Source organism: Lactuca sativa, chromosome 4 (assembly GCF_002870075.4).
Source record: "Lactuca sativa cultivar Salinas chromosome 4, Lsat_Salinas_v11, whole genome shotgun sequence".
NCBI lineage: Eukaryota > Viridiplantae > Streptophyta > Magnoliopsida > Asterales > Asteraceae > Lactuca > Lactuca sativa.
The window spans coordinates 24,230,425-24,255,995 of NC_056626.2; the positions used below are offsets into that span (position 1 = coordinate 24,230,425).

Below are 25,571 nucleotides of genomic sequence, written 5' to 3' on the forward strand. Positions count from 1 at the left end.
AGATTGGAGTATATTCTTTAGTGCTTAGTAATGGATTAGGTTTAGATTTAAATAATTGTTGCTACTCGCCAGATATGGCAAAAAACATCATTTCATTTCATGGTTTGTTTAGACAAGGATTTAGATACTCGTTTAATAATATGAATGGTTCTATTTATGCTTATCTAAATGGTGTTTTATACTTTGAAGCAATGCCTTTTAATGGAATTTATGAAACTGTTATGGTTGTAGATAACCTAGGAAATGATGTGCTATGTATAGATTCTTCCAATAGTATGGATAAAGCATCTTCGTGGCATTGTCGTCTTAGACATGTCAACAAGAAACGCATAGCCCAAATCCAAAAGGATGGAGTGTTGGAGTCATTCGACCTTAGGGAAGATGACACGTGTGAATCTTGTTTACTTGGAAAGATGACCAAGTCACCCTTCACTGGCACTTGTGAAAGGGGTGAGGGTTTATTGGATCTCATACATACCAATGTATATGGGCCCTTTAGATCCACCACAAAGGATGGAAACCGCTTCTAAATGACTTTCACCGATGATTATAGTAGATATGGGTATATTTACTTAATAAAGCACAAGTCTGAAACGTTTGAAAAGTTCAAAGAGTTCAAGAATGAAGTGGAGAATCAATTGGGCAGGAAAATCAAGATGCTTCGATCCGATCGAGGAGGAGAGTACCTAAGTCTTGAATTCCACGACTATCTCAAGGAATGTGGAATAGTTTCGCAATTAACGCCACCTAGGACACCGCAGTTAAATGGTGTGGCGGAAAGGCGCAATCGAACCTTTTTGGACATGGTTCGTTCTATGATGAGTCGTGCTTCACTACCTATCTCATTTTGGGGGTATGCCTTAGAGACTACCGCCCATATCCTTAACCGAGTCCCTACAAAGAAGGTTGCCAAAACACCTCACGAGATGTGGACAGGGAAAGGTCCCTCGTTGGCACATATCAAAGTTTGGGGTTGTGAAATTTTCGTACGACGAGAAACTCATGACAAGCTCGAACCTCGTAGTGAGCGATGTATTTTCATCGGCTACCCGCAGAAATCCTTTGGATATCTCTTCTATAGACCGAGTGACAATGTTGTCTTTGTTGCGAGGAGAGAGGTTTTCTGAGAGAGAGAGAACTCATAAGCCAAGGAGACAATGGGAGGCAGATCGATCTTGAAGAGATTCAAGAGCCGAGTGATGAAGGAACCTCTACTGCTGGCGTTCAACCCGGGGAGGAAACTCCGATTGAACCAATTGACGAGTCATTACCTCTTAGACGTTCCGAAAGAGTTAGAGTTCAACCCCAGTTGTATGGTTTTCATATTACTACCGAAGGGGACACGTATATTAGTGATAGTAGACTAATAAATTTAGATGAATCTAATTGCTATAAGGAAGCCATGGCAGGCCCGGAGTCTGCAAAATGGAAAGAGGCAATGGACAGCGAGATTCAGTCTATGTATGACAACCAAGTTTGGAATTTGGTTGAAAATATTCCCAGACGTAAGACGGTTGGGTGCAAATGTATCTTCAAGAAGAAGACCAACATGGATGGGAATGTGCATACATACAAGGCGCGATTGGTTGCGAAGGGCTTTACTCAAACTCCCGGAGTTGACTATGATGAGACATTCTCACCAGTTGCGAAGATTAAATCTATTAGGGTGATGCTAGCTATTGCTGCATTTCATGATTATGAGATATGGCAAATGGATGTCAAGACCGCTTTCCTTAATGGGAAGCTGGCTGAGGATGTTTACATGGCTCAGCCAGAAGGTTTTGTCGACCCGAAGCATCCAAATAGAGTGTGCAAGCTTGAGAAGTCCATTTATGGACTTAAGCAAGCATCTCGCAGATGGAATCTTTGTTTTGATGAGAAAGTCAAAGAGTTTGGATTTGTATGAAGCGAAGATGAATCATGTGTATATGTCAAAGCCAGTGGGAGCATAGTTAGCTTTCTCGTTTTGTATGTCGATGACATACTGCTCATAGGAAACGACGTCCCGACTCTGAAGGAGGTAAAGTCCTGGCTCGGGAAGTGCTTCGCTATGAAGGACCTCGGAGAGGCTTCCTATATTTTGGGGATAAGGATAGTGAGAGAAAGAAGTAAGAGACTAATAGGACTTAGTCAGAATACTTACTTAGATAAGGTACTAAAACATTTTAGTATGGAAAACTCGAAGAAAGGAGAACTACCGATACAGAGTAACATCAAGTTGAGTAAGACTCAAAGTCCGAGTACCGAAGCCGAGATAGCTGAGATGAGCTGAGTACCTTACGCTTCCGTAGTTGGCTCGATCATGTATGCTATGAATTGTACTCGGCCTGATGTGGCCTTTGCTTTGAGCATGGTCAGTAGATATCAAGGGAATCCTGGCAGAGCGCATTGGATTGCGGTCAAGAACATCCTTAAGTACCTTCGGAGGACCAAGGAATGGTTTCTAGTCCTTGGAGAGAGTGATGACTTAAAGGTGCGAGGGTATAGTGACGCCATTTTTTAGACCGACAGGGACAACTACCGTTCGCAGTCAGGATGGGTCTTTACCCTTAATGGAGGAGCAGTAACTTGGAAAAGTTCCAAACAGGAAACTGTAGCTGATTCAACGTGCGAATCAGAGTATATTGCAGCGAGTGAAGCGTCAAAGGAGGCAATATGGTTGAAGAACTTCATTGGCGATCTTGGAGTTGTGCCTGCCATAAAGGAGCCTATGGAAATTTTCTGTGATAATGAAGGAGCGGTTGCCTTGACCAAGGAACCGAGGGATCATGGTAGATCTCGGCATATCAACAAAAAATATCACTTTATTAGACATCGAGTAGAAGAAGGACACCTCGTGGTCAAGACGATATCATCAGAAGATAACCCAGCAGATCCACTTACGAAGGGACTGAGCAGGGTTAAGCACTTGCAGCATGCTAGGAGTATTGGGCTGAAGGGTGATATTAGTATAGATTAGATAGTATTAGAAACGTGTGATAGATAAATGTAATTCACATTTGATGATTGAATAAAGGAGTATTATTTATAAGTAATGTTACCGCATTATGTTAATTGTTTAGCTATTGTTTCACTTTGCATATTTTACTTCCAGAATAATTGAGTTTGTTAAGAATAATCGAATTATTCAAACAGTCCACAATCGTTCATATGTTGGAAGTAGGTATGAATGAAGATTGTCATGAATTGGTGTGTAGATTGTCTAAATGGTATTAGACATAGCAAAGGTTTGCTGCAACGTTTATGAGTGCTTATGAACAAGTTTTGAGCATTGGAATAAACTCGCGCTTGCTGGAATCACTTTGGAGTGATCGCAAGACAATAATATCATATGGTCTTGAAACCTAGATATATGGTTTATTATTTACTAATTGATTGTACATTGATAATGCGAAACCACATCAGTAAATTGATGTCATAAAACGCATTGTTGTGTATAGTTGGTTAGTCGATAAGTAAATGCATATAAGTCGAAGTTTATTTGTTACTTTTATCCTAAGAAGGTAAGAGCGATATCACGGCCGCTTGATGATTTGATTTGACTTATATGTTGGGCCCGGTCAGGACTGAATTGATGTGTTCAATTAAGTTCTATGTCAAATAAATTTGAGATCGAGAAAATAGTTGTTGGACAATGAGTATGACAATGTCTCATGAAATCGTCTGCACAATATCAAAACAGAGGACTGTACGATCTCTTATCTAAAGGACAGGTTACTGATATGATCAGAGTTGACAGCGTCTTTGAGAGCTACGATTGCTAATCGGAATGTGTTTGCATTTATAGTTACTAGACTTATCCAAGTGGGAGACTGTTGGATTAGTGTCTAATGCTGTAACTATATTTGGTAAGTACTTGACCCGGTTGTACATGGTCCTTTTGGGTTGCCTTCACCATAACAACTTGATAGGGTGATTTACAGAGAAGAGATATTATTATTAATGTATTATAAGAATAATATGTTAAAAGAATAATAATATTATTTGATTAATATAAGTCATAAATTAATTAGGAATTAATTTGGTGACTTAAAGAGATTAATTGAATAAAGGGGTATAAACTGTCAAATGTGTGAAAGTTGTATTTTGAGACAAGAACCCTTATGGATATGGGTTGGACGATTTTAGGATGTAGACCACCTAGAAATCGTCCAAGGGCCTATCTAGAAGAGGATTTGGATTGCTTTGAGGCTAAGTTATCCAATTAGGGTTTTAAGGTGAAACCCTAGGAGCTCACAGTATAAATAGACCCATAGGGTTGAGGAAATCGGCCAACCTTGCTTTTGGAGTAACCCTAGAGCCGATTTCCCTCTTCCCATTCTCTTTCATATCATCTTCTTGCTAGTTGGTGTTTGTAAGCCATTAGAGGAGTGACATTTGTGACTCTAAGCTCCAAGAAGAAGAAGGTTTTCAAGCAAGTAACTCAAGGTATCATTCTAGATCTGTTTTCATAAGTTTTAATTGTTAGTTTACATTAGATCTAGCTATGAAAGTATTGGATATGTTGCATGTTCAATTAGTGAAACCTAGATCCAAGCTTTAGGGTTGTTTGTGCACATAGGTAAAGTTCTTATGTCCAAAACCCATCAGTATATGCATCTACTATCTTTCACACCTACTCATACTCGTCCCAAGTATTGTCTCGCAGTCCCCAAGTCCTAAAATCACAAAACAATTTAACACATACGAGTGTGTCCAAATAATCATAAAAATTTCCATAGACTCTACTAGGACTTCTTCCATGCGTATCTTCAATCACCAATTCTGCTTCAACTCGGTTGGTGATGGAAATTCCAGATGATAGGAAAACATTAGGAATTACACCAATCGTTCTATCATCCCGCCAATCAAATGTGTACATTCAGGTGTACCGTACTTCTCTAGATGTACTGCTATTTTATCAAACGTATTCTAATGGCAAGATACCTCTCTTATGATATTTTCCGATATGTATCATTCACTATCGTAAGCCATCTCATTTCCTCTATTTTCTCAGTCTATCATGGTTCGCATCACTTCCTGAACTTATGCCATTGTGATAGGTTCGGGTGCAGACGCAACGACCAATGCATGACCCATCACATTCTTAGGCTCAGGTTGTCATCTTCCTCGGATATTTCCTAGTATGTCTTCACCATGGCATTTTGTACACCCAAGCAGACGTTCAATGTACCGAGGAAAAAATTTTAAGATAGGAAAGAGTTTATTTAGGATAGAAGTATAGATCTCCTTGTCACACCGAAAAGTTATATGCCAGTTCTAATACCTTAATCAAACGTTTACAAATCTGAACACATAAATTTTCCAGATCTGGTCGGCAACAGACCATAGATCCGAACAAATAATAGCATATAAGACATCTTTATAGCTATAACATAAAACATTTAGCACATAAAAAATTTTAGGCATCTTTCCTAAAATAAACTAGTCTTGTGTCTAAAATATAGCAGACACTCATCTCATAATCATCGCTTAGTATTCTAAGTTTAAGTCTAGAAATTTCCTACAAATTCCTAGCTCTCTTAAACTAATGCTCTGATACCAACTGTGACATCTCCATTTTTACGGCCAGAAAAAACCGATTTTGTTTATGCTTTATAAAAATCAGAGTACCTCTTTTAATAAAAATGTTGCGGAATTTGTTCCCTGTAAAACATGATAAATACGTTATCAAAGCATTTCCGAAGAAAAGTTTTTTTATTCATTTTAAAACATTTGGGATGTCATCGTCAATACAGAAACATAAGCATAAATAGAACTTACATTCATTATCACTAGTGATTTATATCTCCTTAATCTCTCAGTGTAATGTGACTTCATAACAACACCTGTGATATAAATAAACTGAGTGGGTCGGGTTGGGAAACCTGGTGAGTACATAGGGTTTTCAACCCACAATAATATAATTATTATGTTTAAACAATTAAGCAATCAACACAATTTTCCATCCCCATTATCTTCTTTATTCTTAAGGATCTACCCCAAGAATCAGCTATTTCTCGTTCACTTATTCCCAAGGATCATCCTAAGGAATCGGCACAAAGTCCATCGTTGCCACGATTTACACAATGGGCACTAAGTCTGTATAGTCGCCAGGGTTTAGGCATTAAGTCTGCATGATCACCAAGGTTTAGGTATCAAGTCTGCATGATCACCAGGGTTTAGGCATCAAGTCCGCATGATCACCAGGGTTTAGGCATCAAGTCTGCATGATCACCAAGGTTTAGGCATCAAGTCTACATGATCACCAAGGTTTAGAGTACACCGGGTGAACACATCGTTCACAACACCTATAGGTTGCGAGCCTGCGAGTGTTCCACTGGACTGTCTAGAATAGTCTGTGGTTGTCATCCATGCTCTGCTGAATGACGGGGCCATCGTTTGGGAAAAGGTTTCTCACATCGTCCACCTCTCACCCTCACCTCGTGGTCTATAACATCTCTCAACTCATCATCAAACTCATATTCCATCTATTACATCTACCCATGTTTTACCCCAACATTATCGTAGATATAAAAATATGTATACAATTTAAATCATTTAAAACATATATAAAATCGTTCATCTAGCATAGACAGCAAGTACTCAGATAATATGCACACATAACACGTAATTTATATAAAATACTTCATATCTATGTGTAAGATTAAAGGTACCATGCACTCACCTGAAAGGTGATTACATGCACTTGAACAACGCTTCGTTATCTCAAAATAATTTTCCCTTGACAAAACCTAGTATCAATACCACTAGGGTTTAGTCTAAAGTTAACCGCGACTAATTAATAGTCTAGCTATTATTATTATTATATAAGCGTTAAACAAATCTCTATATAACTCATAATAATAGCCCAAATAATTATTTTAAGGGACCTAATAACATTACTATAATTATTTAAAAGCTATATTTAAAATAGTGTAGGCGTAGCTCACTTATAGCGGGTTTTAAAGAAAACCGGGCTCCGCTGGAGCAGCGTTCCCGAGCCGAAAGGCTCTTCTTCTTGGAGATGTCGGGCGCTCCGAGGCGTCCGCCTCGTGCTAGGGAGGTTCCCTAGGCTTTTCGGAGGGTTTCGGCGGCTAGAGAGAGGTTCCAGAGAGAGGGAAAGAAGTAGGAAGGTGTGAGAATGAATGGAGGCCTCACCACTTATTTATAGGGTCTGGAGGAAGGTTCATGTCATGAATTTTTGATATTCACGTCGTGAGACAGGCTGGCTATAGCCAGGCGCAGCCTGGTGCTGACACGTGGCATCGCACATAGGATGGAAATCAGCCAATTTTCAAAAATTCATAACTTTCGCATACGAACTCCATTTTCGACGTTCTTTATATCCACGCGTCGATAAAAACAAGATCTACAACTTTCATTTAGACTCTATTGGCTAATTCTCGACCGATCTTAAATTTAACAGTAGGAGGAGATTAGACTGCTAAATGACCGCGAAGAATTCGTAACTCCTTCATACGGACTCCGTTTTCATCTATCTTTTTACCGTTGAGTTCCTATTAATGATATCTTCAACTCTGATTAAGGTTGCGTAAGCCAAAAACCGCTCGAACTAAAATTCGAGTTTCGGGTCGTGCACTGGTATGCCAAATCTTAGAAAAATCATAACTTCCTCATACGAAGTCAGATTTGGGTGTTCTTTTTTTGTATGTTCTCGGTTTAATGTATACTACAACTTTTTTTAGATCACTAAGGCTAAAAAGTTCTCTATCTTAAATTCACTTTTTACGTCTCCCAGTGTCGTGCCAGTTTTGCCGAAAAACTTCGACGAGCCATAACTTCATCGTTATAACTTGGATTTCGGCGTTCTTTATTTGTACAGAACCCTTGAGACATATTCTAAAACTTGGTTAAGATTATTTATTCTAAATAATCATTTGTAGAAAAGTCGTTTTCGACCCCTATTATCTCTAAATTAACTAGCTCGGATCTACGGGCGTTACAGGCACCTTACTGAACTGAGCAGTGTTGTAAAACTTAGTCAACTCGGTGATTAATATGTATAATATACTTAAAGATTTATTATTTAACACATACACATATGATTATTACTACATATATATCTTAAATTTTCAATAATTATTCATGAAGTTAAACCATTATGTGTTTTTCAGTTTTTGTGTATTCACATTTATCTAATTTTGTTATATATTTAAATCAACTTATGATTTTCACTTATGATTTTGACATATATAATTTCCCTAAAAATATTTCTTCATGAATTACCAAATCCGAGTACTCCCGAGTACTCGCTACTCGGTAATCGGCCGAACAGGTATCGAATAATGAGTTCTACAACCTTGGATTTAAGCTTGCTAGGGTATAGTGATATTAGTCATAATGTAGATGTTGATGATGATAGAAATAAAACATGACATATTTTCTACCTTGGTGAATCACCTATCACTTGGTGCTCCTAGAAGCAAGATACAATAACATAATCCACGTATGCAGCTGAGTTCATGGCAGCTACTGCAGTTACATGTTAGGCAGTTTGGTTAAGGGAGATATTAGCTGAGCTGACAAGAATGAACAAACACAAGGTGCCGATTCGCATAGACAACAAATCAGCAATTGTACTGTCAAAGAAACTTGTCTTTCATGGAAGAAGCAAACACATCCACACTCGATTCCACTTTATTCGAGAGTGTGTTGAAAATAAGAGAGTGACAATTAAACATGTTTTAGGAGACAAGCAACATGTGGATCCACTTGCGAAGGCCTTAGCTTGGATAAGGTTCACAGAGATGAGATCGTTACTTGGTGTAACGCCCGCAGATCCGGACTAGTCAATTTAGAGTCAATGAGCATCAAAATGATTTATTTTATGAAAGATTATTTAGAATAAATAATCTTAACCAACTTGTAGAATACGTCTCAAGGGTTCCGTACATATAAAGAACGCCGAAATCCGAGTTATAACAAAGAAGTTATGGTCTGTCGAATTTTACGGCAAAACCGGCACGGCACCAAGAGACGTAAATAGTGAATTTACGATAGAGTACTTTTTAGCCTTAGTGATCTACCCAAAATTTATAGTATACGTTAAATTGAGAACATACAAAAAAAAAACGCCCAAATCTCACTTCGTATGAGGAAGTTATGAATTTTCTAAGATTTGGCCTAGTAGTGCACAGCTCGAAACTCGAATTATAGATCGAACGGGTTTTGGACTATGCGAGCTAAATGAGAATTGAAGATCTCATTAATAGGAACTCAACGGTAAAAAAACAGACGAAAACAGAGTCCGTATGTAGAAGTTATGAATTTTACGCGTGCATTTAACAGTATAATCTCCTCGTACTGTTAAATTTAAGATCTGTCGAGAATTAGCCGACGTAGTCAAAATAAAAGTTGTAAATCTTATTTTTACCTACGAGTAGATCTAAAGAACATCAAAAGCGGAGCTCGTATGTGAAAGTTACGGATTTCAGAAGTCGGAAGTGTGATGTGCGAAAATGGGTGATGTGGTACAATCTTGGCCATTGCTTTCTCCCCAAGTATTGCGACTAGATGGTGACATGTGGCACCAAGTTTAGCCATATTTCACCCTATAAATAGAACCTCTCCCACCCTCATTTTCTTCACACCTTTCCCATTCTTTCTTCTCTTTACTCTCTCTCTAGAACCTCTCTCTAGCCCCGAAACCCCCCGAAAAGCCTAAGGAACCTCCCTAGCATAAGGCGGAAGCCCCATAGTGCTCGACGGCTCCAAGAAGAAGAGCTTTTCAGCTCGGGAACGTTGCTCCAAGCAAAGCCCGATTTTCTATAAAACTCGTTGTAAGTGAGTTACGCCTACGCTATTTTTAATATAACTTTTATTTAATTATAGTAACGTTATTAGGAACTTATAATAAGTATTTGGGCTATTATTATGGGTTATATAAGTATTGTTTAACGCTTATATAATAGTAATAATAGCTAGACTATTAATTAGTCTCGGCGAATAATAGACTAAACTCTAGTGGTAATAATACTAGGTTTCGTCGAAGGAAATTATTTTTAAGAAACAAAGCACTGTGTGAGTTCGGAATCACCACCTTTTCAAGTGAGTGCATTGTCCCTTTCATCTTACACATAGATATGAAGTATTTTATATAAACTACGTGTTATGTGTGCATATTATCTGTATACTTGCTATCTATGCTAGATGAACGATTTTATATAAGTTTTATATGATTTAAACTGTATATGTATTTATATCTATGTAACACGTTGGGTAAAATATGGGTAGATGAAATATGAGTTGCATGATGAGTTGAGAGGTGATATAGACCATGAGGTAAGGGTGAGAGGTGGACGATGTGAGAAGCCTTGTTCCCAAATGTTGGCCCCGTCATCTAGCAGAGTATGGATGACAACCACAGACTATTCAAGATAGTCCAGTGGAACACTAGCAGGCTTGCAACCTATAGGTGTTATGAACGATGTGTTCACCAGTGTACTCTAAAACCCATTGACATGTATTGCGAGTGGACTCTCGAAAACGATACTATCAATAAACTAGATAACCCTTATTGTTGCGCCTCACATAGAATGTCACAATACTGGCAGTTGCGCCTCACATAGAATGTCACAATTCTGGCAGCTGCGCCTAAGTGATAGAACTAGCAGCTATGCTTGACAGCTGTGTCATTAACAACGATGGACTTCGTACTTATTCCTTAGGATAATCCTTAGGAATGAATGAATGAGAAATAGCTGATTCTTAGGGTAGATCCTTAAGAGTAAAGAAGATAATGGGGATTGGTAATTGGCTAACTGTTTGATGATTAAACATAATAATTGTATTATTGTGGGTTGAAAACCCTATGTAATCACCAGGTTTCCCAACTTGACCTAATCCGTTTATTTATATCACAAGTTTTGATATGAAGTCACATTACACTAAGAGATTACGGAGATATAAATCACTAGTGACAATGAATGTAAGTTTTGTTTATGCTTATGTTTCTGTATTGACGATGACATCCCAAATGTTTTAAAATGGATAAAAATACTTTTCTTTGGAAATGCCATGATAACGTATTTATCATGTTTCACTAGTAACAAATTCCACACATTTTGATTAAAAAGAGGTACTTTGATTTTTATAAAGCATAAACAAAATCAGTCTTTTCTAGCCGTGAAAATGGGGATGCCACAGTTGGTATCAGTGCATTAGTTTAAGCGAACTAGGAATATGGATTTATTTCTAGACTTATACTTAGAATGCTAAGCAATTATTGTGAGGAGTGTATCTTAGGTAATACACCTGAATAGACACATGCACTAGCTTTTTTAGGGAAAATGTCTAACATGCTTTTATGTGCTAAATGATTTATGATACTTTATAATGCTAAATGTATGATCGGATCTATGGTTTTTAGCATGATCGGATCTATGGTCTATTGCCGACCGGATCTGGAAACTTTATGTGTTCAGATTTCTAAACGTTTAATTACGGTATTAGAGCTGGTATGTAACTTTTCGGAGTAATAGGGAGATTTACACGTCGATCGTAAATAAAATTTTTCCTATCTTAATTCTCGTTACTACACACCGAACGTTCGACTTGGTGTATAGATCGACATGGTGAGCACTCGAAGCAGAATTGAAATTGGAAACCCGCAGCCCAAACCACAATTGATTGAGCATGCACCAGAAGTAGCAACTGCACCTGGGCCAATCACGATGGAAGGGGTAAAGGCAATGGTGTGGATAATGCTGGATCAACAGATGGAAGAAACAAGGCGTTTACTACAACAAAGTAAGGACAAGCTTATTGTGCCAGAACGCCAGGCACCTACTCTTGAGGCAACCATCTGGGTTGCTAAGTCTGTCGAAGAAATGATCAACGATAGGATCGCCAACAAGGTTGAAGTTGGCAAGAAGAGGAAATTTGAGGGGTCTTAAAGGTCTAACAAGAACAACATGTTCTCAAAATATGGAATAAGAGGTGAAACAAAATGGTGTAACAAGTATGGAAGGAAACACAATGGGATATGCCCTAAGGAAGTGATCTGCTTCAAATGCGGGAAGACTAGTCACTATGCCCACAAATGCTCAACCAAGGAGGTAGTTTGTCTTAAGTGTAGTGGAGATGGACACTTCAAGCAAGATTGGCTGATGAGAGCTACAACGCCAAATGTACCACTGAAGCACTATGAGAGATGCGACGAAGAGGTGACTTGCTACAAATATGGAAAGACAGGGCATTATGCCGGCAAGTTCACATCCAAAAAGAGGGTGTGCTACGAATGTAACAAAGAAGGGAATTTACTTAGGGACTGCCCGAAGAAAAATGAAGCAGCAACAGCAAATGCACCTCCATGACCAAAAAAAGCATCCTTGACGAAGAAGATGAAAATGAAATGAATCAAAAGTGAGAATTGATATCCAAAGATCGAGTCATGAAGTAGCCATAGTATCGTAGGGGTAGCCTATTAGAGGCATAGTCTAGGGTGAACTTGAACACCTATGTAATCGTTTCAAGAAATAATATAAAACCTTCATTTTGTTATCTGATGTGTTGAATGATTGTTTGATTTTCTTGCATGGTGACTTGGGTAAACTGCGAGACAATACTTGGGACGAGTATGAGTAGGTGTGAAAGGTAGTAGAGGCCTATACTACCGGAAGCACAGGACTCACACTTGGATCAGGGAAAGTCACAAGGTTACTAAGAAGCTAGTAATTGATTCCATTTTATTCAAGTATGTCGTTACCATCATTTCAATAATGACTAAGAATATGATTGTTATTTCGACCCTAGTGGTCATACCAAATTGAGTCTGACTACGACGAGTATGTTACGTGGTTCCGAGAACCAAGTTCGATGTAGCACCTGACTTAAGCCAGAAGAATTAATCAAAGCGATCAATAGAGGTATTGTGAAAGTTGCTTGTAGCTAGAAATGCTACCTTTTAAGATGTGATTAGAACACGAAGAAACGTATAGTCTGTTCTGGAAGACTCTAAGAGACCTGAGTCTAAGCTTAGGAACATACGATGATAAGTCATTAGAATATTACACATTGGTCCATTGTAGTAATAAAATAACTTATCATAAGTTTGTTAAAAAGATGAAGCAGTCTCCAGTAACGATCGAGATTGTGACTTGAAGGTCATAATTTGGAGTCTAACGTGAGATAGGGAACAAGTGCAAGATCGAGCACCACCTGCAGTCAGGAAGTCTTAGAGTTAGATACTCGTTCGAAGAAACATCAAAGTTACGATTAATACTTAGGATGAAGAGATAACGTATGGAATCATTATACAAGCGATGTTTCGTTGATGATACTGGGACGTAATCATCCTAAGGGGGATATAAATTGTAACGCACGCAGATCCGGGCTAGTCAATTTAGAGTCAATGAGCATCCAAAATGAGTTTTTTATGAAAGATTATTTAGAATAAATAATCTTAACCAAGTTGTACAATACGTCATAAGGGTTTCGTACATATAAAGAACGCCGAAATCCGAGTTATAACAAAGAAGTTATGGCCCGTCGAAGTTTTACGGCAAAACTAGCACGGCACCGGGCGACATAAATAGTGAATTTACGATAGAGGAATTTTTAGCCTTAGTGATCTAAACCAAAATTTGTAGTATACGTTAAAGTGAGAACATACCTAAAAAAAAAGAACGCCCAAATCTCACTTCGTATGAGGAAGTTATGAATTTTCTAAGATTTGACCTAGCAGTGCACAGCTCGAAACTCGAATTATAGCTCGAGCGGGTTTTGGCCTATGCGAGCTAAAAGAGAATTGAAGATCTCATTAATAGGAAATCAACGGTAAAAAGACAAACGAAAACAGAGTCCGTATGTAGAAGTTATAAATTTTACGCGGGCATTTAACAGTATAATCTCCTTGTACTGTTAAATTTAAGATCGGTTGAGAATTAGCCGATGTAGTCAAAATGAAAGTTGTAGATCTTATTTTTACCTACGAGTGGATATAAAGAACGTCAAAAACGGAGCTCGTATGTGAAAGTTACGGATTTCAGAAGTCGGAAGTGTGCTGTGTGAAAATGGGTGATGTGGCACAATCTTAGCAATTGCTTTCTCCCAAAGTCTTGCCACCAGATGTTGACATGTGGCACAAAGTTTAGCCATATTTCACCCTATAAATAGAACCTCTCCCACCCTCACTTTCTTCATACCTTTCCCATTCTTTCTTCTCTTTACTCTCTCTCTCTCTAGAACCTCTCTCTAGGCTCGAAACCCCCGAAAAGCCTAGGGAACCTCCCTAGCACGAGGCGGAAGCCCCATAGTGCTCAACGGCTCCAAGAAGAAGAGCTTTTCGGCTCGGGAACGCTGCTCCAAGCAAAGCCCGATTTTCTATAAAACTAGTTGTAAGTGAGCTACGCTTACACTATTTTTAATATAACTTTTATTTAATTATAGTAACGTTATTAGGAACTTATAATAAGTACTTCGACTATTATTATGGGTTATATAAGTATTGTTTAACGCTTATATAACAGTAATAATAGTTAGACTATTAATTAGTCTCGGCGAATAATAGACTAAACTCTAGTGGTAATAATACTAGGTTTCGTCGAAGGAAATTATTTTTAAGAAACGAAGCACTGTCTTAGTTTGGAATCACCACCTTTTCAAGTGAGTGCATGTTCCCTTTCATCTTACACATAGATATGAAGTATATTATATGAACTACGTGTTATGTGTGCATATTATCTGTATACTTGCTATCTATGCTAAATGAACGATTTTATACAAGTTTTATATGATTTAAACTGCATATGTATTTATATCTACGTAACATGTTGGGTAAAACATGGGTAGATGAAATATGAGTTGGATGATGAGTTGAGAGGTGATATAGACCATGAGGTAAGGGTGAGAGGTGGAAGATGTGAGAAACATTGTTCCCAAATACTGGCCCCATCATCTAGCAGAGTATGGATGACAACCACGAACTATTCTAGACAGTCTAGTGGAACACTAGCAGGCTAGCAACCTGTAGGTGTTGTGAACGATGTGTTCACCGGTGTACTCTAAAAACCCATTGACATGTATTGCGAGTGGAATCTCGAAAACGATACTATCAATAAACGAGATAACCCTAGTAGTTGTGCTCAAAGGACAATACTGGCAGTTGCGCCTCACATAGAATGTCACAATTCTGGCAGTTGCGCCTAAGTGATAGAACTAGCAGCTGTGCTTGACAGCTGTGTCATTGACAACGATGGAATTCGTACCTATTCCTTAGTATAATCCTTAGGAATGAATGAATGTGTAATAGTTGATTCTTAGGGTAGATCTTTAACAATAAAGAAGATAATGGGGATGGGTAATTGGGTTAACTGTTTGATGATTAAACATAATAATTATATTATTATGGGTTGAAAACCCTATGTACTCACCAGGTTTCCCAACCTGACCCACTCAGTTTATTTATATCACAGGTTTTGATATGAAGTCACATTACACTAAGAGATTAAGGAGATATAAATCACTAGTGATAATGAATGTAAGTTCTGTTTCTGCTTATGTTTCTATATTGACGATGACAACCCAAATGTTTTAAAATGAATAAAAAATACTTTTCTTTGGAAATGCCCTAATAACGTATTTATCATGTTTCACTGGGAACAAATTCCTCGCATTTTTATTAAAAAGAGGTACTTTGATTTTTATAAAGCATAAACAAAATCGGTCTTTTCTGGCCGTGAAAATGGGGATGTCACACTTGGTGTGCAAGAATTACCCTCAACTCAATAATTTGGGGGTGATTGTTGGCGAATTTACTGAGACAAATATGGTATGCATATGTGTTCTATCCTATATCATCTATTTCTTGGAGTGTTGTCCAAGTCTTGGAGTATCAACCGAAGTTTCCTAGCTTTCCTTGAGCAATAAGGAATCATGTAGAAGGAAAGTTAAGTTTTCTTTCTATTAACAATCCTAGTTTTATTCTAACTAGGGAATAATTGCACGTTGCGGGTGTTGGAGTTGTGGGGATTTGAGGGTATTTAATAGTCTTTTATTAAAAAACAGGAACCATGAAAGGCATGTTTTTTAGGAACATGATATCAAACGAACTAACACTTACTCAAAACACTTGGTAATGAATAGTAGTTGTACCATCAAATTAAAATATCTACATGTTCCAAATAATCACTTCTGTTTATAAATTTGAAGATAATTTTTTTGGTTAATGTCATGACAACCATACCTACCTAATTTTCTTTTTATGCAACTTATCTTTAATTTGTAATCAAAATAACAACGGACAATTTTATGTGTACGCATTACATCATCTGGGTGTATTTTCAATCGAAAAAGTGCCATTAAATCCTTCTTGGTGCCCACAGTGGCAGCCAACATGGTAGAATTTGTTTACTTATATGTACCTGGCACTCACATGGCGTCCCCTGTACGTGGTATTCAATATGGCAGAATTACCGATAACACAGATCATTACAAGATTTGTTGACTTCTTGAGACTCATCAAGGTAGTTAAGAGGAAGATACATACTATTGGTTTCCATCTTGAGCATCGGAAGGCAGTAGTTATGAGGTTGCAATCCTCCTTGAAAAAGTGAATTTCTATTGAGAAGAACATGATCTGGGGTAACTGAAGCTACAGCTGAACCTGATAAAAAATTGTTTGGTTTTATTATAAAAAATAACCACAAACAAAATTGAGATATGGAATTTTTTTATTTAAAAAATGGATAAAGGAAAGAAAAGTAGATGTTTTTTTTTAAATAATACCTTCTTCACAAATGACTTCAATTTCATTGAAAAACTTGTCATTATTCCAAGTTTTTAAGACAAAAGTGACGCTAAATCTATATATATATATATATATATATATATATATATATATATATATATATATATATATATATATATATATATATATAAAAGAAAAAAAAAAACTGAATTCAATGAAAAGAGAATTATATTCATGAAATTTTGGTTACTTTTATCTTTACCTAGTTTCACGCACATGCTTGATGGTTTCAAAATGTTCATCATATGTTCTTATTGTAATCATATTAGGATTTTACAACAAACCTCCATTCACATATCCTTGTAAACCATTACACTTTTGAGATTTCATATGGAGTTATAAGATACTTGTAGGTTAAAGATTAGAGATTACATACCTTATTTCTTTCATATATTGAAGAACCTATTTGAAGTTGGTTTTCCTTCCTATGGTGTCTCTATATGCTCCACCCATGAAAAAGCAAGTGCTTCCAGCCTCTTTTGGCTGTGAAGTGATAGTTAATTAGTTATAGAATCTTGTTTTCCACATAGAGATATGTAGTAATGTGAATGACGCAGGAGGCTAAGTGTATTCTTATGATAAATAACTTGGGTGAAGAAAGTGAATGGGTAATTACTAATTAGTGAAATCCATACTAAAAGTAATTATAGTAAAAATTGAGTTTAATTGATTTAATTAACCTTAAATTTTGGTTTAGACATTTTAACATAATTTGAGGTTCAAGCTCAAACACCTGATTCAAGAAAATATATATTTATTGACAACGTCCAATTTCAGATTCTAAATCAAACTTCAAAATGAAAATATAGTATTATAGTTTCATACCCGTGTAATTTCATCAACTTCTTTCTGCAAAAAAAAGATACAAAAAGGAAGATAGATATATATTTATTAAATTAAATACAAAAATATATTACATGCATGTTATTGTAACCTTTTCAGCTTGACTGTTTCAGGAAATCTGAAGCTAAATAAAGCATGGACCCAACTATGAGAATTTATTGACCTATAAACCAATTAGCTTGCCCTAAGGAATTAGCAATTTAGATTGTCTCAAGATGTTTAAAAAATATTGTAAATTAAAGAAAATTACACATGTGACAAAAGGTATCTTCTCCTCCCTTCTTGCCTTCATGATTTTCAGAATACAAAGTTTAGACATAAGAATGAAAAATTAACCATTTTTTTGCATAAAAATTTTACAATTCTGAGTTATCATAGTGAAAACTCAAGAATGTCAAAATCCACACCAATTATCAAGTTCAAATTAATCTAAAACATGTATCTTTTACCAAAAAAGCATATACACATAAGTATCAACTTAAATTAAACAACAAATACTTCAACATGAGAAATAACTATGCACAATCAGTAAATCGAAACCCTATAAACACACATCATGAGTCAAAAGATATAAAACATGTATTAATTCAATAGGGGTAAAACGATGGTAAGAAGAGAATGTTGTGATGAATCCAAACATGAAGTTCAATTTATGTACTTACACTTGACATCAGACTAACAAATTTGAAATCAAGCAGTCATGTCACAAATTTATCCGGTAAGACATGAAATCATACAAACAAATTTATACATAGCAGCTGAAATAGAAGTTACCTGAGACCACCGGTGGTCAGAGTGTTAAAGGAAGCTAGCAAAGGTCCGCTTTATGATGTAGGCTGGTGGAGATTTCTTGATGATGGAGATTGGTGACGGTATAAATGATCGATTGCATGTGACTCAGTCTAAAGGAACATAAAAAATGGATGTGCATAGTGTGTATGGCCAATAGAGTGACAATCGAGACGATTAGGCAGGCGGCTGTCCGATTGGGTGGGTCACCGTCTAAATCTTTCAAATCCCAAATTAGAAAGGAAAATAATTTTGGTTCCAAGACTTCCATACCTACATTATGTTCCTCGACTTTGGTTCCAAGACTTCTATAACGTTGTCCAGAACAGAAATTGCCAACCTTCGTCACTATTATAGCCCACATCAGAAGGTCGGAAACTGAAGAAAACGAACTGGAGGTGAAGTTGGGGAAGTTCTGACTTCAATCGGTGAAAGTTTTCAGGAAGAGCAGGAGAAAATTGGAAGGAGATGAAGAGTTTTCAAAAGACACAGTGGAGGTGGGTGGGAAAAATCGAAACCACCTCTATATAAAACACGTCTGATGCATGTTCATCGGGTTCTTCTGCACTAGTGGACATCAACACCGATGAGGAGATATCAACGAAGCTTGGTGAGGAGGAACGGTAGAAGACGAATGGGAAGAAGAGAGAAAGAGAAGGTGGAGAGTTTGAAGATGGAGCAAAAGCAGGGAGTGAGTCGGTGGAGACCTTTGACTGAAAGCATTTGGTATTTAGGCAGTGGCGGATATTTTGATATGGGGTGCAAAAATTGTCAATATATATTCTATGTAGTTATCCTATCCTGGACATTAAAAGACATGGTATAATCTTTTTAGATGGGGATACAATAACATAGTGCATGCTTACAAATAAAAATTTTATATATATAAAAGAATTTTTTGGGAATGCTGCAGTACCCCCAACGCCCCATGTAGCTCCGCCACTGTATTTAGGTATAGAGGCGTCGGTGGTGTGATGGACACTACTAGAAAACAAGGGGTTTTGCTACAGGAAAATAACTACGGAAAATTTCCGTAGGTAATTACCTACATAATACTAACAGAATTCTTACGGAATGGGATGCCCTAAATTAGTAACGGAATAGCTACAGAATAATGACAGACACACATCCATAGGTATTCCGTTGGTAGTTAGCTACAAAATAACTACGGAATAGCGGCGGAAGTTGGATTGTAGGTATTCCGTAGGTAATTAACTACAGAATAGCTACACACGACCCACATAAGAATATAGCTACAGAATAACTACGAAATGCCAACGACTTTATAAATTTATTATTATTATTATTATTATTATTATTCAATATTCAAGTCTTAAAAAAAATTGTATCGTTTTGTTTTAAATATTTAAAACACATAAAATTAAAAATCATATTAATAGTACTAAATAATAATTATTATTATAAACATAATGATAATATATAATAATTGTAATGAATGTGCTTAACACAAAAACAAATGAGCAAACGAAAAAAAACAACGTTTAACACATCAATAAGATTAAATAATATACATTTAATGTATGAATAATGAAAAATGATGATAATTAGGGGAAATATGTATATTTGTATAAGTAAGTATATGTATGTATTTATTTATGTATGTATGTAAGTATATATATATATATATATATATATATATATATATATATATATTTATGTATGTGTATGTGTGTATATATGTATGTGTATGTGTGTATTTGAGTATGTGTGCGTATGTGTATGTATGTATGTGTATCTATGCATATACATGGTTTTATGTACATTTATATGATATATAACTTTGTGAAAAAAAAACGATCAAAATATAATGATGTTATGAAAAAAATGAAACGAAAAAAACGACATTTGACCGTTAAAAAATAGAAAATACAAAAAACACCGTAGGTAATCCATAGGTAAGTACCTACGGATAGCCTTTATCCATAGGTATTTACCTACGGATTACCTACAGTTTTTTTTTTCTTTTCTATTTTTTAAGGGAAAATATAATTTTTTTAGTTTTATTTTTTTCACAACATCATTATACTTTGAATGCTTTGTTCTCACCGACTTATATTTAACATAAACATATATACAAAGGTATGCATCGTTAGAATCCATTACTCATTTACAACTTTATTATTCTTTTTTTTATATATAATATAAATAAAAGCTATTTTCTATACACAAATACAAATAAGTACACACATTTAGATACAAATCATATCTATGTATTATGTTCAGTATATCATGTATTTGTTTAATGAGGTTAATTATGGGTCAAGAACAAACATAAATAGGTTTTTGTATCATATATAGTAATGAGTTCTAATGATGCACATTCTTGTACATACGTTTATATGATGTATAACTTTGTGAAAAAAATAAAAACAATCAAAGTATAATTATGTTGTGAAAAAAATGAAACGAAAGAAAACGACATTTGACCATTGAAAAATAGAAAATACAAAAAAAATCGTTGGGTACTCCATAGGTAAATACCAACGGATAGCCTTTATCCGTAGGTAATATGTAGGTATTTACCTACGGATTACCTACAATTTTTTTTTCTTTTCTATTTTTTAAGGGAAAATATAATTTTTTTAGTTTTATTTTTTTCACAACATCATTATACTTTGAGTGCTTTGTTCTTACCGACTTATATATAACATAAACATATATACAAATGTATGCATCGTTAGAACCCATTATTCATTTACAACTTTATTATTCTTTTTTTTATATATATAATATAAATAAAAGTTATTTTCTATACACAAATACAAATGAGTACACATATTTAGATACAAACCATATGTATGTATTATGTTCAGTATATCACGGATTTATTTAATGAGGTTAATTATGGTTCTGTACCAGGAGCCAGGTCATCACCTTTGCCTGATCCTAGTGGCCTTCCACGCATCCCTCTTACAGGTGGTTCTGTACCAGGAGTCAGGTCATCACCTTTGTCTGACCCTAGTGGCCTTCCACGCAGTGGTTTTGTATCGGGAGCTAGCTCATCTCCTTTGCCCGATCCTAGTTGCCTTCCACATAACATTTTTACGGGCAGTTCTGTATCGGGAGGCTGGTCATCTCCTGAACTTATTGGCCTTCAACACAACCCTTTTTTGGTTAGTTCAACACCGAGAGACGGGTCATCGCCTGGCCCTAATGGCCTTCCACGCATCCCTTTGCCGGGTGGCCTTTCACGTACTTCAGTTAGGACGACAAGGTCGGGATTCTCAGGGAGTAGTAGCATGGGTGCCACAAATTCCCACATGGGATTCACTGATGCTATAGCAGATACAGGGGTGGTACAGAATGTTGGGAATGGTAGTGCATATGGTTATGAGATGACAAGCAACAATGAAGAGCCTGCTAGTGATTTTTTCTATAATGGGCCTGAGCATGAACATGAGCCTGAGTCTGTACATGAGCCTGAGCCTGAGTCACCAATGGTTCAGACGCCCCATTATTCGGGTACACATGGAGGATCAAATGATGCAGATTCGAATGGCTCTCATAGGCCATTTATCACACGGAAGGGGTACAAGTAAGTCTTTTTTTTATTTATTTGTTTGTTTTTTTTAATTTACGATTGTTGATTTTATAATTATCCTTATATGGTTATTTCAATATTGTAGGTTTGGGAGACAAAGTATTCATCGGACGATCTTAAAGATATTTTGGCAGTCTATAAATGAACCTTGGATTACTTTTAAAAAAATCCCAAAGGAAGTTGTCACTCAAATGTTTGAGCGTTTTAGGGTAATATATTAATTATTTATTTTTAATATATATTTCTCATTCACTCGTATTTTGCATTTTAAACTTTTACTTTTTATTTTTTTACAGACTCAATACCGGTGGGATCCAAATGAAGAAGGGATGATTCGTGAAGGTTTTGAGAATATGCTGAAAGATCGCTATAGGGGTAGAATGAGGGATGTCAGGGAAGCATCGGTAAAATCTGCAAGAAAAGCTGGGCATGATATCGCAGAGATTAATGATAACTTTGAGATTCTTGCAAATTACAATCCTGGTGAAATACATAGAGATGTTTGGCGACGGTTGTGTAGGGTAAGGAATCTAATACATTATTGCTTATTTTGTATTCTAATTTTATATATATATATATATATATATATATATATATATATATATATATATATATATATATATATATATATATATATATTATAGAAATGGGACACGGATGACAGGAAAAAGTTGTCCAAAAGCGGAAAAAAAACTGTAACACTGATTCGGGGGGGGGGGGGGGGGGGGGGGGCAGCCCGACATACGGGTGGTAGCATTGGATTTGAGAAGCACCGTCTTAAATTGGTAAGTAATCATAATTATAGATTTTAGTGATACATTTTTCATTAAACACTAATTACATCAATTATGTTGTGTCGTTTATATAGAAACTGTTGACGGGTGAAGACCCCTCATTCATTGATCTTTATTATAAGACACATTTTATCGCCGAATCAAAGAAAATATATTTTGGGGGAGATAAAGCAGCGCCAGTGGATTTTGTGAATGAGACATCTAGGGTGGCACTCGTAAGTTGTTTTTATCTTTTAATTATATATTTATTAATATTAGTTTTCACTTTTTAGTACAATAACAAAAGCTTTCTTTTGGTATATTGTAGGAATCATATAACAAAGCCCTATCTCAAAAATACGGTGATGATCCCACTCAACATAATGTGAATGATCCTGAATTGTGGACCCAAACACAGTTGCTTAGGAAAGGCGGGAAACAAAAAGGTCCTTTCTATGGGGCATGATACTCGGATCTTCACTTTCTGATGACAGGTGCATATTCTTATGAGTCAACTTCAGCTTCTGCTAACTTTGCAAAGTCACAACAGGAGGTACAATTATTTACATAATATATTATACAGAAAAAAATCACGTAACATTGCTGTTACGGGTGAAAATTGAAATATGTTGCCATTATTAATATTAGGTAAAGTGCATTGTTATTATGTTGAAAATGATACTATGCTGCTATTATTGATATTTGGTAAAGTAAATTGTTGTTATTGATAATAATTTAAGTACATTGATATTATGGATTGGAAATGTAAAGTACAATGGTATAATGGATAAAAATACAGTATGTTATTATTATGCATATTAAAAGTTATTATTATGGATATTAAAAACAATGCACATTGTTATTATGATCAATGTGTTTTTATATTGAATTAAAAGTAAAGTACATTGCTATCATGGTTTAAAGTTGGATTACATTTACTAATTGCATGTGTTTGTCTTGCTATATTTAGGTAAATGAGTTGCGACAACAAGTGTCAAACATGCAACAAGCCATGGATGAAAAGCAAAGTGAAATGAATATGCAAATGCAACAAATGCGAAATGATATGGAATTGCAAATGCAACGACAATTGGCGGCCTTTATGAAACAAATCAATCCGTCCGTTAATCCACCAAGTAGCTCTTAGTTTTTGTTTTAGAACACTAAATTAATGTTATGTTAATGACCAGTTCGTAGCTTTTGTCATGGTATTGTAATGATATTTGAATGTATGAATGGTATGTTAGTGACTATTTTAATGGTAATAAATGTAATGGTATTTGACTACTATTTTAATTATTTATTTGGTTTTTTTTAACTTAAAATTTGGATATTTTTTAAATTATAAATTTAATATAGCAATAAAAATTGGCAAAAAAATCATAGAAAATTTGTAGGAAATAAATATTTTGTAGGTAATTTGTAGCAAAAGCAGTTGGTAGGTAATGTGTAGGAAATAAAATCTGTAGGTAATTTGTAGCAAAAGCAGCTGGTAGGTAATCTGTAGGTAAAGTAGTTGGTAGGTAAATAACCCGTAGGTAATCTGTAGTTATTCCGTAGTTAATGTATTCCATAGGTATTCCGTAGTTAAATTTGTAACAGAATATTTCGTAGGAAATGCGTAGGAACGTGTGAAGCTAATTTGTAGGAAAAAATTACTCACGAGGGTTTTCCCTACAACCCGCTTTTTGTAGGAAATCTGTAGGTAATGTCTTTTTCCTACGGATTTCCTACCAATTCTGTTGTAGGTAATTACTTAGTTTTCTAGTATTGGAAGTAATCTTATTGGTGAACGGAAACGGTGGAAGACATGTGTTAGCAGCAGCCGGAGGGAACAACACGTATATATAACAAAACTAACGCAGTATAAGAAAACAAAAAAAAATTACACAGGAACAGAGTACTATTCACTAAAGGGTGCAAAATTAAACTATATATAATAAGATTGTTTAGTATAAAACCAATTAATTAGGATCCTGTAATTTGTTAATTCAGATTAAAGTTTTGTTGCAAGTTTCTTCAATAATAAAGTTGCGAGTTAGGCAATCTAGTATTTGTTCTTCTTGTTTACAATTCATTCTTAAAACTTTAGACATGAGTAGGGGTTGTTGCAGCGATAAGGGTGTGGTCTTTACAAATAGGTTAAAGTGCAAGGCAGGCGTCCTAAAAGGATGGAGACGGAATGGGCGGGAGAACCCAGAGAAGGGAGTGGGAGTTTTACAGAGAAAGTCAAGCGTAAGTGTAGCACGATGTGACCTTAAAATATGTAGGGAAAATGACTTAAAAGCCCAACGAAGTCTCCAAACCGTTCAAAAAACCTCACTCATGTTTTGTCTGTTCAAAAAAACCCAACAAACTTAACATTTTGTCTTAAAAACCTAACTAAGTTACATTTTCCTAAAAGTCAAATAAGAGAAATAGATGATGTGGCTTATTACCGTATCGATAAAATGACTTGTTAGACCAACGAAGTTTCCAAAACGTTTAAAAAACTCCAATCATGTTTTGACTGTTAAAAAAAAAACCAACGAACTTAAACAAAACAAAATTGAAATTTTCTGAACGGTTTGGAACATTGTTGGACTTTTTAGACAAAAGGTTAAGTTCGTTGGGTTTTTTTGAACAGACAAAACATGATTGAGATTTTTTAAATGGTTTTGAAACTTCGTTGGGCTTTTAAGTCGTTTTCCCAAATATGTAATGTGAAACATGCTCATTTTTATTGATCTAAACATATATACATTTACAAGTTATTTTATATTTGATAAGAGTAACTTGAATAAAGCATAACATAATAGAACAAGAAGATCAATATGGTTATTGATTTTAGTTGGATAACATTAACCCTATTTAA

General features: G+C 35.7%; 1 protein-coding gene across 1 annotated transcript; it reads left to right on the forward strand.

Moving 5' to 3' along the window:
* Positions 1 to 11,915: 11,915 nt before the first annotated feature.
* LOC111888793 (uncharacterized) lies at positions 11,916 to 12,317 on the forward strand. Its single transcript, XM_023884900.1, has one exon. It carries the CDS (start codon positions 11,916 to 11,918, stop codon positions 12,315 to 12,317), a length of 402 nt encoding a protein of 133 aa, XP_023740668.1.
* Positions 12,318 to 25,571: the final 13,254 nt, after the last annotated feature.

Excerpts from the sequence above, each read along its gene's own strand:
- LOC111888793 (XM_023884900.1), top strand. The coding sequence starts at position 11,916 with ATGTTCTCAAAATATGGAATAAGAGGTGAAACAAAATGGTGTAACAAG.